At 34.8% G+C, this 13453-nt stretch overlaps 2 protein-coding genes across 2 annotated transcripts; one reads left to right on the top strand and one right to left on the bottom strand.

Moving 5' to 3' along the window:
• Window positions 1-3639: 3639 nt before the first annotated feature.
• Window positions 3640-6579, top strand: LOC121236380 (E3 ubiquitin-protein ligase AIRP2-like). The gene is made up of 5 exons (XM_041132793.1): window positions 3640-4082; window positions 4901-5063; window positions 5393-5459; window positions 5860-6094; window positions 6211-6579. Exons 1-5 carry the CDS (start codon window positions 3991-3993, stop codon window positions 6419-6421), a joined length of 768 nt encoding a protein of 255 aa, XP_040988727.1. The 5' UTR covers window positions 3640-3990; the 3' UTR covers window positions 6422-6579.
• A 4040-nt stretch (window positions 6580-10619) lies between these two features.
• On the bottom strand, window positions 10620-13093 carry LOC121236401 (GDSL esterase/lipase At3g48460-like). Its single transcript, XM_041132826.1, has 2 exons — window positions 12386-13093; window positions 10620-11283 (listed from the first exon to the last, which is right to left on the bottom strand). The coding sequence occupies exons 1-2, from the start codon at window positions 13040-13042 to the stop codon at window positions 10777-10779; spliced, it is 1164 nt and encodes a 387-aa protein (XP_040988760.1). The 5' UTR covers window positions 13043-13093; the 3' UTR covers window positions 10620-10776.
• Between the last annotated feature and the right edge of the window lie 360 nt (window positions 13094-13453).

Genomic DNA, 13453 nt, shown 5'->3' with positions numbered 1-13453 from the left:
AAGCTCACCGTGAGCCTGAGGTGGCGTGCGGCAGACCAATGGGCTGGGTGGAGGTCGACGGCGGTGAGCTCGATGGCTGGGCAGTGATGTTACTTGACGCTGAGGCAATCGGCGTGGAGGAGTTGCTGTATGTGGATTGCTCTGCTTTTAGTTGTGAAAAACAGAGGCTCACAGTGTGACTGCAGGTGACTTGGTGGCTTCCTTACACGGTGTTTACAAGGCTGGGTACGATGGCTGGCCAAAGATTGTGGATTGGTTGTGAAGGAGTTTTGGACGTGAGGGTGGTTCAAGTTGGTCTGGCTTACGGTTTCTGCAAGGGTGCACCCTCCACGGCTGGGAGTTACGTCAGTTTGAGCTTTCGTGATGGTGTTGGACAACAAACTGGGGTGCAAGGTTGACTCTATATGTGGCTGTGCTAGCAAGTATTGTGAGGCAGTGGCAGTGACTGCATGGAGATTGTGGAGGGATTTAGCGTATGAGAGGGATGGGGAAGGAGACGACAGCGCTATTCATGGGTTTTTTTTCAAGCACAAAGGATTAAATATAGGGCAACGAAAAACAACAACAAACCCTAGAAGGATGAGAGAGTGACGTGCATGGCAGGGAGACTAAAGCCTATAGGATTTTCACCACTTGCGTTTTGGACGGGGCTTTTTCCTTAAAAAAAAAAAGATCTCGATTCAACCTCTAAAAATATTATACCTTGTCTCGCTAATTTTCGATCCAATAAAAAAAATTTCACCTAACTCAACGTATTTAAAGATTTAAACCTACTTGGCAAACCCCAAAAAAATTATTCGATATCCATTAAAAATAAAAAATAAAAAAATTGGGCTCGTAGTCTATCCCAACAATAATTGCAAATTTCAAGTAGGCTTTTCATCTATATAAAAAAAAATCGGACGCGAGTTCTTTACTTGGCCCGAGTGTTACTTAGGGGATGATGATATAAGGCTCATAGTCAAACTAGAACCACTTGAAAAGTTTTCGTCTTTCCCACATTCTTTTTGTGCAGCACACTCTAGATTTCATCCTACCCCATGTGTTATGGTTTTATAAGAGCATCTTTCCTATAGTCATCCAAGCTTTTATACAACCAATTCTCCATTTGTTATTGCATCTCTCTTTAAATTACAAATTTCTTCTCAGGAATTCCTCTTTTAAAAAAAAAAATCTCCCCCTGACTTACTACTAATCCCAACAGAGATTTACCTCTTCGCTTCCTCGTTTGTGTATAAGAACCCAAGAACAATTGCTTATGTTCACAGTAAAGCTGGGTTTAGAAATAGGAAAGTGTTATATCTATAAATAGATAGGGTGTGCCACCGGATCCGGATATTCGGCTATAACCGGATCCTGATTCTAAAATCCAAACGGTTATCCGACTGGATTAATCCGTAAATAATCCCGGTGGATAACCGGATTCATATCCAGATTTTTTTCCTTTTTTGGCTATAAATCCGGATATCCGGATTGTAACTAGATTTAATCCAGATTTATTAATACTTAAAAAAAATTGTTTAAACTTTAAAATTTATTTTTATAGCACTTTTTCTTTTTTTAAATAATGATATCATGTTTAAATTGCCCAAATTTTCTTTAAAAAAAATATTTTAAACACTTTTTAAAATTTTTTTAAAAATAAATAACAATGCAAAATAAATAATATTGTTACATCACAATACAAAATATTAATTTACAAAGAACAAAATAAATAATAATATATCATAACTAATTAGACTAATACAATGCTACTACTCTTCACATCTTGAATATGAAATCGGGATGAAATTTGAAAGCAACGGATAGCCGGATCTGGATTTTTCTCAACCGCCCAGGTGTAATTCGGGCAGTAAGGATTCCGAATTTTCGACCGGACCGGAGAAGAATCCAGCCCGATTCTACACCCCTATAAATAGATTTTATATAAACAAACTTATAATCTTATATGACTCGATATTGAGATATCCGATCTAGTTTATAATAAAAAGTATTTAACAATATGATATATTACATTAAACTACGTCATTTAAACAGATTATGTATATTATTTTGAGGCACATTGTGGCCAATTTCGGCTACCTATAATAGGCTTATTTTTACTTATTTCTTTCCTGTTGTGGCTCAATTTGGCCTTTGCTTTTGCAGGCCCGTTTTAGACCTCATTTAGGTATAAAAACGATTTCATCTCATCATTACAATTTTTTTAAATATTCACATAAAATATAATAAATAATTTAAAATTTTCAAATCTCAAAATAATAATAATATTAAAAAAATAATATTTCAATAATATTTTATTCAATTTTAACTTTCATCTAAAATCATCTCATCTTATCTCATTATCCAAATGAGCCTTAGTCATAATTGTCCCTGGCCCATGATTCTCCCTATTATTGCAAGAATTTGATCATTGGCCCTGCAAAAAAAAAACAAAATCAAAATTCAAATTCAAGACTTCATAACTTTCCATCTCGAGTCTGAAGAAGGAAGTGAAGTATAGATGTGATGAAAGCAAAATAGCATGAACGTTGGAGGAACTGAATCAATTCCGAATCCGTCGCTAGAAAACTTACCAAATTAAGGATTTCATCTTCTCCAAGAATTCCACTTGCTTCACAATCTATATAAAGATTTCCCATCCTCAAAATTCACTAAACTCAAAAGCCATATCAAATATCAATTAGGCTCAAAGTTGTAGGATCTTTTGTTAAATATTTTGCTTGTTTAGGTAATTTTTAATTTTTAAATAGGTTATAATTCTATTTTGTTTGTTAAAACATGAAGCATCTATCCCTCTTCTCTAGTAGAATTAGCATCTCATTTAACAACTATACTTTGCAACTACTAATAAAAATATTTTTGAAATTTGAATTTTCTAACCCAAAGATTTATTTTCAGTTTCTTTTTTATTTAAATAAAACAAAATGTTATTTATAATTTTTCCTTATATAACAATTTTTGTTAACGTTTCAGTTATTAATACGTTGAAAATTATAAAATTTAAATTTAAAAAGAAAAATGATGAAATTGTTAATTATAAGGATAATTGTTAAGTATCATGATTACAAATGAGGTGTTAAAGTGTCATTTTCCTTTGTCCATCCGCTTAAAATATTTCCCATATCCATAAACAAAGCAAGGTCAAATTAATACGAGTTTTGATATTTGTCATTCTATACATCGCACGTAATTTTATTTTTTATTAATTTTTTTATTTTGATTCTTCTTAAATTAATTGAATTTTTTTTATTCATTATCTATACACCACACATTAGATAAGAGATAATAAAATAAAAAATAAAAAAATTATATATGGTGTGAGAATTTGACTATTAATATACATTAGGCTATTTGTTAAGGGTGCGGTTACTATGCCGCCCCATGTTGACTTTTTTTTTTTATATATTATTTTAATATATTTAAATATTTAAAAAAAATCAATACATTTAAAATCACTTTTTTAATCATTAAATAAAAAAAAAATTTGCTAAGCAGTCACAATGGATAGGCAAAATAGCGTTTCTCATTTGTTAATGATCCTCTTCTTTTTTTTTCTTTTTTGAAATAATTTTTAATGATCCTCTGACTAAAGAAAAGATTTGACCGGATAAACATTGTAACTGCTCATAACCACTCGACCCAAGCAACAAGAAAAGCATTCAAAAGGGCAGGCGTTTGAACTTTGAAAAGTCAAAGTTATCTGATTTCAAATACAACACACCAGGAAAGACCAAAATCTGCGTCTTTGTGATTGTACAAAGTGTTTGATGAAAGTAAGGTTTTTGTTAACCGGGATGTCCCCGGGCCGCATCCAACACAGCTTCTCTGGGACTCCCCACAAAGACCTTTCTTTGCGCATCTTTGTTCAAACACCCAATAATTCTCCCTAGTGTTTGTGTTACATAGGACCCAAAACTTTCTGGGTTGTTCTCTCTCATCTTCACATAATTTAGAGTCCAAAGTGAGAGAAAGAGAGAAGAGAGGGAAATGTTTGATTACTACCACCAACTTGCCGCTAGTCCCTCTTACCAAGATTCCCTTAAAGTTCTTGAGGCTGATATTCAGCATGCCAACATGCTGTAAGCTCTCTCCGTCTCTTCTCGGTTTCTTAGTTCAGTGATGCGAGTAGGGCTTGTTTAGAGTGCTGATATTTTTTAGATTTTATGAAATTTTTAGTATGGTTTTGATTTTGTGGTTCAATATTCTATTTTGCTGTATTGAGGCTGACACGTGCCGGAGATTGGATACCCTGGAAATATTTGAAGGGCTCATTTTTTTTTTTTTTTTTTACTTTTTTTATCTAGTTTTCTGGTTTGGCTTCTTTTTGTGTTTCGTTTTAAAGTTCCCTTTTATTTTCCGCCATTTTCCTTTGAATAATAACTCAAATACAGAAATGCCGCATGCATTTTAAGAATTCTGAAAACAAAATGGCAATGTGGGTGCACGTTACTGTTCAGTATGCCTAGTAACCATGATCGATGTTTTTAAGTAGAAAAATTCTTCTCATCAGCTACTATTTACTACCCCACACCCTATGAAAAACACCCCACACTCAATGGAGGGAAAAAAAAAAAAACTGTCGGGTGTGGGGTTGGGGTTAAATAGTAGCTGATATATAGCATTCCTCAAGTAAGTATTTCGATTTATGGATTTCAACCTTTATGAAAATAATTGGCATACTTACAAGAAAGAGCTAAATCCTTTTGTTTATTATTGGGATAGATATTTTGGCTCGGGTTTGATTTTCATTTCTTTCTTTTTTTTTGTAAGTTGTTTTGTTAGGATTAGTTGGAAGCTGCAATAGATCCTTAAACTACATAATTGAATTAGCAGACCAAGATATGGTCTGTTAATTTAGATAATCTTTTGATGGGTTTGAATTTGAATATGAATGCAGGGCAGATTCTATTCCACGAGGCAAGAGTGGTGCCTGCCTTCAAATGAAGTTGGTCTACCATCATTTGGCACCCATTTTACTGTTTTTGCTTCAGTGGATGGATTGCTCATGTACCTGTCTACTTTCAAGCTATTTAAGACTTTTTCATATAATTGTCTATAAGGTTAATTTCGCACTTCCTTGCTTATGCATTATGAATGCAATTTCAGTGGTATATATCTATATTTTCAAATCTGGTTTTTTATTCTGTGTAGAGAGAGAGAGAGAGAGCGATTTTCTCTTTATCTTGGATTTGTTATCCCCAGTCACACCGTGTAATGTGGTGCATTTTAAGTGAGTTTATATGTCAGCCATGCAAATTGAAAGTTACTTAAATTGTGCCACTTCCACCGTTGTGACTGGAAACAAAATGCAAGATGAAGAACAACATTTCTTGCACACTTACACGTGTTTTGAAATTTGGTATGCTTTGTGAATCTTCAATTTTTTTAGGTACACCCTGATGGGAAGCCAAATGTCTCTTCATGTGGAAGAAGAGCTACTGTTAGAGAATTCTACGGTATGTAAGGTATCTTGAATTCGTTTTTTACTATGTTTTTCTGTGAGTGGGTATTTCGAGTAGGAAATTGTCTGCATTTTTCACAAAGTTATAAATTAGATCTTATTTGTGTAGAAAGAGGACCTTTTATCTGTCATATGGGCTAGTTTCCTTTGATGAATTCAAGAATTGATTATTGAACCTCCTTGTTAGCATAATGATATGATCGGATTTGAATTGTTCACACAACCATTAGTTTTAAAGGACATCTGTATGCTTTTAGAATTTACATGTGACATTTTTAGAGTGATGTGATATTGATATCCAGTGTTTTAATGTCCAAAAAAATTTAATGGCATAATATTTATTTGCTGACTTTGTTCTTCACTTTAATGATGCATCCTGTGACCTGTAACTGCAGCTGTTATATTACCATCTCTTCAGCATCTCAGTGGCAACTCGTCAGAGTTAGATATTACTCAAGAGGAAGGTAGCTGCTTTGAAATGTTTGTCAGCAAGAAATTGGAAAAGAAGAGGAAGATTTTAGATGTGGACTTGGAGAGAGAAGATGAGTGTGGAATCTGCTTGGAGCCTTGCACTAAAATGGTTGTGCCAAATTGCTGCCATGCCATGTGCATCAACTGTTACCACAACTGGTGCTTAGGACCTTATAACTTTCCTCCTATTATTTAATTTGGTCAATTCATTTGTGATAACAGAGAGAAGCCCTGCTTTTTAACAGTTGCTTCGTTTTATTTTCTATATGTTACAGGAATGCAAGGTCAGAATCTTGCCCATTTTGCCGCGGAAGTTTAAAAAGAGTGAATTCAGGAGACTTGTGGGTTCTGACATGTGGTAGTGATGTGGTTGACCCTCAATCTTTGCTGGCGGAGGATATGTTGCGCTTCAGTCTTTATATAAACAGCCTACCTAGGGATATCCCAGATGCTCTGTTCTTAATGTATTACGAGTACTTGTTATAACCCGAGAGACGTGAAGGATGATGCATAGAAACTGAAAAATGCTGATCACCACCTGTATATTTTCTGGTGAGGTTTTCACATAAAGATTTTATTCAACTTGATATTTGGGTGGGAAAATGTACATCCTCTGAATAAAGACCCGGTTTTTAATTTTGAAATTGCACTTCTTCCACCATGAGATAGTGTTTCGTGTTCCTATTTGCCAAGATTACACGGCTGATCTAGGCTGTGTCTTGTTTGCATTACAGAGAGAAGCTCATTTGCATGTCAAAAAACCAATGTTCTGATTTAAGTTCACTTGTGATTTGTTAAGTAGCCCTAGTTTGTCAAACAATAAGGAGCCAGCTTATTTGAGAAATATTGTATCTGTAGTGCTAATCAAGCAAGTAGAAAAAAAGATAAGCAGCATAGACTGATTTTCCCCCTTTTGCTTTTGGGGGTAACTCGTGTGTGCTGTTAGGCTGCGTTTAGATGTTAAATTGAGTTGAATTGAGTTGAGATGAAAAAATATTGTTAGAATATTATTTTTTTATATTATTATTATTTTGAGATTTGAAAAAGTTGAATTGTTTATTATATTTTGTATTGAAATTTGAAAAAATTGTAATGATGAGTTAAGATGGATTTAGGAACCAAACAAAGCTTAATCCTGCTTCTTTGAGTATTGGCAAGCTTTTCGAACAAGTTGTCCGGCTTTTAAAATTATACTTGCTTATGTTTTAAGAATCATAATAATTAGCTGCACACCCATGAAATTTTAATTCTATTTATAAAATGATTATGTAATTTTCTTAATGTGACGTTCTTCGATTACTTACTGTAATTTATTTTAGAGGAAAGGCGACCAAACATTATTCAGGAAGAACAAAGAGTTCCAGATTTTGTATTCGCAACTCATCTCAATTCATCTCACTACTATTCATTACTATTTATCAACTTTAACTCATAAATCTCACTACTATTCACAATCTATCTCACTTCTATTTACAATCCATCTCAACTCATCTTCGAATCCAAACGACAATAATGTTACTCAAAACTTATAGATACTATAAATGCTGTTCAATGAAGAAAATGCTACAATGCATTGAATTTTATTCTTTCATATTTTATGCCCAATGGGCCAGTTTGCAGCCATGCAATGCGAAAAAGAAATGTCTTTGTCATCCTTAATCATTTGAAAAATGTTAGTGAGGTCTCTCAAACTTACCACTCAATCTTATTGCTCATGTATTTTAATTTTTTTTTTTTTACTTAATAGTTAAGGAAGTGATTATTAGTGAAATTATATATATTTTTTAATTTTTTTTCTTAAAGATTAGGAATGTTAAAAAAATATTTGAAAGAAAATCAAAAGAAAAATAACAACAAATTTATAACTAGCAATATGCCCAGCAGTAAACATTGGGCAGCCCACTAGCACCATCCTAATCATTTTTCTTAAATCTTACGCAATTTTAAGTATTATGTGATGAATCAAAATGTAGTACAAGCTTCATAGTATTGCCAAGTTATTCCATGGTAGAACGTCGTTCACTTAATGCTCTTTCTACTACAAGAAATACTTCTGTTGGTTGATTGGTAAAGTGATCTGTGTAGTTTGCCAATTTATGTGTGGAGATCTTAGTTGCATCTCTGTATTCCCCGCTCAAGGTGGAACTTAGAATAAAGATGTTGGTAAGAGAATAGGTGAAATTTAGAACCAGCCATGCTTATTTAGGTCCACAAATGTTATATGAAGTTGTGTAGTTGGAACTGTATTTTCCATGTTTTATATATCAGTAGAAAGTTCTGAACTTGAACGTACCATTAAGAAATCCTCTGTTTGGAGGGAAAGTAGACTGTGGTTTCCTAAAGCGCATGCAAGAGATGAAGGTTGTGGCAAGGGGATAAAAAGAGAAAACAATGGTAATGCTATAAGATAATAGAAGGAGAATCCTTCATGGAAAGACCAACCATGAGAGACTTTTATAGAGATCTATTAATTAGGTTTAAATATATGTTTCCATCATTTGATCACTTGGTACTGATAACCTTTATGAAACTCTGGCTACAATAAGATAGGATAGCGAAGTCTCTGTTGCATAGTGGTTCTTTGAAGACTTGGGAATATAGTTTCGATATTGTGAGTGAAAAATAGGTGAATATAGTTTCAATATTGTGAGTGAAAAATAGATCAGTTGTGGGAGTCGAGGCAAAAGAATTCTGATTCCACGGGTATAACGATCCGATCCAGTGTTAATAGAGATGTAATATGGATAATTTTATTGGACTTAAATTATATTTAATGAGCAATATTAGATCAGTGCTACGAGGTAAGTAGTTTGATCATAAATTAGGATTAACATACGTTAGCTAATTATATATTTTACTATGAAAGCCAGTTCTTTGGAAGCCAATGTATGTACTAAGTATGTCATGATATCTGCAAGCATGTCATTCATCATAATTCATGATCATGTTTCATTCCGCATATTATAGTTATGTATGTATTATGCATCTCACATTGCATAAGACGTGTAAGCTTTCATAAGATCAAATGAAAGTTAAGCTCAGAACAGTTAATAAGATTATCATTTAGATGTATTGTACCAATGTGATTTATGGATGGATGTGCAAGTCACGGACCTAAGTGTGGTCCACCATAGTATGCTATAATACTATTAGTGGTTCCCCTTATGGCCACAAGATGTGGAGCCAGTACACAACCTTACTCACAGGGTTAAGTGTGTGGGCCAATAAGATCAGTCAAATAATTCAAGACAAGTCATGCATGTCATAAGCATATGTATGAATGATCATGTTTTTAAATTCTCAGCATAAAATATTTTATCAAAAACCTTATTTAGTATGTTTACATTATGATAGGTTTCTTACTGAGTTTTCGATTCATTTTAGTTTGTTTCATGTTTTTAAACGACCTCATGTCAGAATATTTATGAATGTGGAGCTGCAAGATGAAACTTGGCCTAGGGAGGTGAGGCAGAGGCCTAGATCATGTACAAATATTTTAAGTCATGATTTTTACAATACAAAGTCGAGAAATTTTTAATAAATGTTTACGCGCATTCTCTTTTATGATTTTAGTATTTTAATACAAACGACTTTATTTATTATAAGAAGTCTTGCATTTGGCGCTTCTTTAAGAAAATTAAAATTTTAAAGTAAAGGTCAGTAGTAGCACTCTAGTTCCCGAGATTTCATTCTTAACCGTGGGGGAGCGGAGTGTTACAACGGGATTTGTAAAATCTGGCTGAATTGATTCTGTGTTCTTGCGGGTACACATGTAGCAAGAAGTGGTTGCCAAGAAGTGCTAGGGGAAACCAGAGATTTTCATACATTTAAAAGAAAAGGTTGAAACAAAGTAGATGAGAAGTTTCATATCACTGGCTGCAAACTTTTGGCAATGCTTGTGGAACCCTGGAAAAAATGCCATCTAAGTTGGATGAAAGGAGTTTGCTTTAGGTTTTACAAGGCCAAGCCACTTGTCTGGGTGATTGGATGAGGATAATCTTGTAGGATTGTGATCTTTCAGGATTTATGGGAATTCTATAAGATTACTCTGTTTGGATAGACTTAAGTGGAGGGAATTCAGATGTCCATAGGAATCTAGATTTCCAACCCATACCCATTTTTTAAGGGAATGTAGATCCCTTCTAGAGCTAGCGGTGGGAACCCGCATTCCCAATCACCCTGGACTGCGAAGGTTGGTAATTTATAGATCATTTGAGGTACCTGCTACTTAGTACAAAGAATGGTAGTTTCATTAATGGTGGTCGCCATAATGCTAAGTGGACTGCAAAGGACTAAATTTGGTAATGGGTGCGTTATTCTGGTAGCAATGTATATAATACTGCAACGAAAACATCAATAGTACAGCCATTTACCGTCGAGGAGCAGTGGAGATCATAGGTATAGATGCAGGTATTTGGCATACTTGAAGAGCACAGCACATTTCTCCCCTCTGTGGCTCTATCTATACGCTTTCTGCTAGATTCCTGACAAAATCTGGTTAAATCAACTCTCCTACTACTTATTTCCAATTTTCAATCTTGGGTTTGGTTTTGGTTTCTTATTCATTAACTAAGTGAGAAACACCCTCATGCAAATACATCTTAACAAAGCTTCTAGCAGACCACATACCATTAACAGATCTAAAATTCTCAAAATATTCTCTGAATTTTAGAGAACAGTTATGTAATAAAACTTCCAGGCTCTAGCATAAGATTTATTAATGAGAATGGATTCTCATGTCACACATATATTTCCTACTACAACGGCAGCCTTTTAAAATCACAGCAAGGAGCAATACTATTCTGGAGATACATTGTAAAATGGCAAATGGTGGTTTACCTTCACCCCACTCTGTTTTTCCTGTCCAAGAGGTAACTGAATGGAGGGTGAGTAAGAGTTCCATTGAGAAACATATTGGAAACCACCTTATACATAGCTTCAGTGAGGTGAACTCCATCCCAGTTAATGTACTGCGAAGGGTTTTTGCAGACAGTGGCAGAAGGCGTGCCGCATGTACTGAATGCATCGAAGTTGTACGGTCCGGTACCTGTTCCACAGCAGGCTTTGAACTTCTCCGTGAACCCGAATTTGGTTGGATTCTTCATGACAGTGCGGTAAGCGTTCCAGTAATCGGTGAAGGCGATGACTGCTTGGGGAAACTGCGTCCGGAGGCCCTGCAGCTTTGCCTGGAGGACGGCGTTGTGGGTGTTGCTCTGTTTGTTTACGCTCTTCACGCATCCTATGTCGTCCCTGTCGTCTTCAGGAGCTAAAGACATGGCCAGCGGCAGACACCCCGTCAACGGAAGACCTTGGACGACAACGTATTTTGCACCCATCTTCAGCAATGACTGCGAAGTACCCCCATTACAACATTAACCGATTGTTTCATCCAAACGCTTTTCGATGATCATGAAATAAAATATCATCTTTTCAAAATAAAATTATTAAACATTTGCAGAAAAATGTTGTTTTTCCAATTTTCTGGAGAATGAAATTGAAACGACTCATTCATTCGATTCTTTCCCTTATTAATGTAATAACTTCTAAAATGGACCGTGTCGATTCTTTCCCTTATTAAATGGACCGTCTGCCACTTTCTTCAATAGTATTATGAAGAAAGTACCGAAAAACTTATCACTGTCTCTTCGGCATTTAATTCTTCTTGTTAGGCCAATCGAGCACAAATATTTTATTGGGGAGGCGCCGGTAATATTTAATTTAGATAAATTGATAGTAACGTGAGTGTAACGTCATATAATTATTTTTAAGAAAATAGATACATATAAAATTTAAATAAAAAAATTAATTTTTTCATAATAAATTTTATTCTTTTCTAAAGTGATTATAAAATATTTATATATTTCATAATTACATATAACATTACTCTTAATTTATGATAAATATTTTAATTAAAAAAATATCATAAAATTGAATTTATAAATTTATATAATTTAATATAATAAATTAAATTATAAAATTATTTAATCATAAAGTACATCTAACGTGTTACGTCATACCGTGAGTTTAGACTTTTACAAGTGTAGCAGTTCTCTTAATTTATTAACCAACGCTTCCGACACTTTTATAGAGGTGACACGTGATGCTTGAATATTGGATAGGAGATGCAAGAATTTATGTCTGCCGGTGAGAGACATTTATTGGGGCGTTTACGTCATAATATATATGTAAAATAAAGATGTTTTGATAAAATAATATTATTTTTACAAGTTAATTTATAAAAATAACCTTATTTTTAAAATATTATTGTATAAAATGTGAAAAGTTAGGTGTATTTAACATTTTTCTAAAAAAAATATCACGTTCAAATCACACATTAATTTTTTAAATCAATATCGTAATCTAAAAAATAGTATAAATCGTGACTTTCAAATTATTTGGAATAAGGAAACCAAACCATAGATTCATAGTAATTGAATATCCCATGCTTACCTGCAAAAACTCGGTAAAACTGGTGATAGCAAGCTCCCGGATGGTATCGCTTGGTACAGTAGATCCGACAGAGTATGCATAGTCGTTCGCTCCGATTTCCCCAACCCAGACCAGAGCATCATCAAATGCTGCTCTGCAATCTTCTGATGCTGCGCCTTTACAGTACCCCCGACTCTCCAAAAAGCTTCTGAACCAAAGGAGCTGGGTTTTGATGGATTCAGGGGTTCTATCGAGCGTGAGGTTGTTCTCAACAAAGAATGCGTGGTTTATTGCCGTCGAACCAGCAACGGCGAAGTTCACACCAGAGGAAGCATTATTCCCCTTGAGGTTCCGGTAAGGTGGCAAGTACGGTAAGGACAGTGCTTCAGCCACAAAGTCGATCACGAGCCGGCCGTCGGAGTACCGGTTAGTGGAGTGATGAAAGAAGGTGCTTCCGTACGGAGAGTTTGAGACGTAGCCAAAACCACTCGGGCCGCTGATGGACTTGGTGTTGCCAGTATCGGTGAAGGAGTCGCCAAAGGCGTAGATCTTGTTGAAGGGGCGCGGGCGTGTTCCAGTTGCAGAAGAAGATGCAGAAGCGAAGACGAAAATGGCAGTGATGGTGACGAACGAAATGAACAGGTTGGAGTTGTTGCGAGCTGCAAAATAGGAGGACATTTTTTCAAGGCTTCCAAGTAGCTCTCGTTTCGGCTTTGTGGCCTTTATATTTTCATGGCCTTCTGTGTATATTTATTGCTGTACAACTAATTGTGAGTTTAATTAGTAGCAATTCGTACGAGCCGGTCCGTCCAACGATCCTCATGTAACACCTGCTAATAGTGGAGGGACATATAATGGTTTAGATTTAAAAATAAGTTAAGATAGTTTATAAATAGTAGAATAAAATTTAAATTATTTGTTATATTTTATGTAAAAATTTAAAAAAATTGTAATGATGAGATGAGATGAGATGAGATGAGATAGGTTGTGAATCCAAACGACGCAAACATTTTATCACAATTATTGTATACCAATGCTACATGGAATACTCGGCTACTGTAAAAGAGACACCTCCTACGTAGGCCCTTC

The sequence above is a fragment of the Juglans microcarpa x Juglans regia genome, chromosome 6S (genome assembly GCF_004785595.1).
Source record: "Juglans microcarpa x Juglans regia isolate MS1-56 chromosome 6S, Jm3101_v1.0, whole genome shotgun sequence".
Taxonomy (NCBI): domain Eukaryota; kingdom Viridiplantae; phylum Streptophyta; class Magnoliopsida; order Fagales; family Juglandaceae; genus Juglans; species Juglans microcarpa x Juglans regia.
The sequence above is the reverse complement of the archived record's forward strand: the minus strand, read 5'-3'. Positions and strand labels throughout refer to the sequence as shown.

What these genes read in the sequence shown, in the direction of transcription:
- LOC121236401 (XM_041132826.1), bottom strand. Translation starts at nt 13,042, where the DNA reads ATGTCCTCCTATTTTGCAGCTCGCAACAACTCCAACCTGTTCATTTCG. An exon ending in GTTTTACCGAGTTTTTGCAG is followed by an intron (nt 11,284 to 12,385) that starts GTAAGCATGGGA and finishes GGTACTTCGCAG; the next exon opens with TCATTGCTGAAGATGGGTGC.
- LOC121236380 (XM_041132793.1), top strand. Translation starts at nt 3,991, where the DNA reads ATGTTTGATTACTACCACCAACTTGCCGCTAGTCCCTCTTACCAAGAT. An exon ending in ATTCAGCATGCCAACATGCT is followed by an intron (nt 4,083 to 4,900) that starts GTAAGCTCTCTC and finishes ATATGAATGCAG; the next exon opens with GGCAGATTCTATTCCACGAG. An exon ending in TTCATATAATTGTCTATAAG is followed by an intron (nt 5,064 to 5,392) that starts GTTAATTTCGCA and finishes CAATTTTTTTAG; the next exon opens with GTACACCCTGATGGGAAGCC.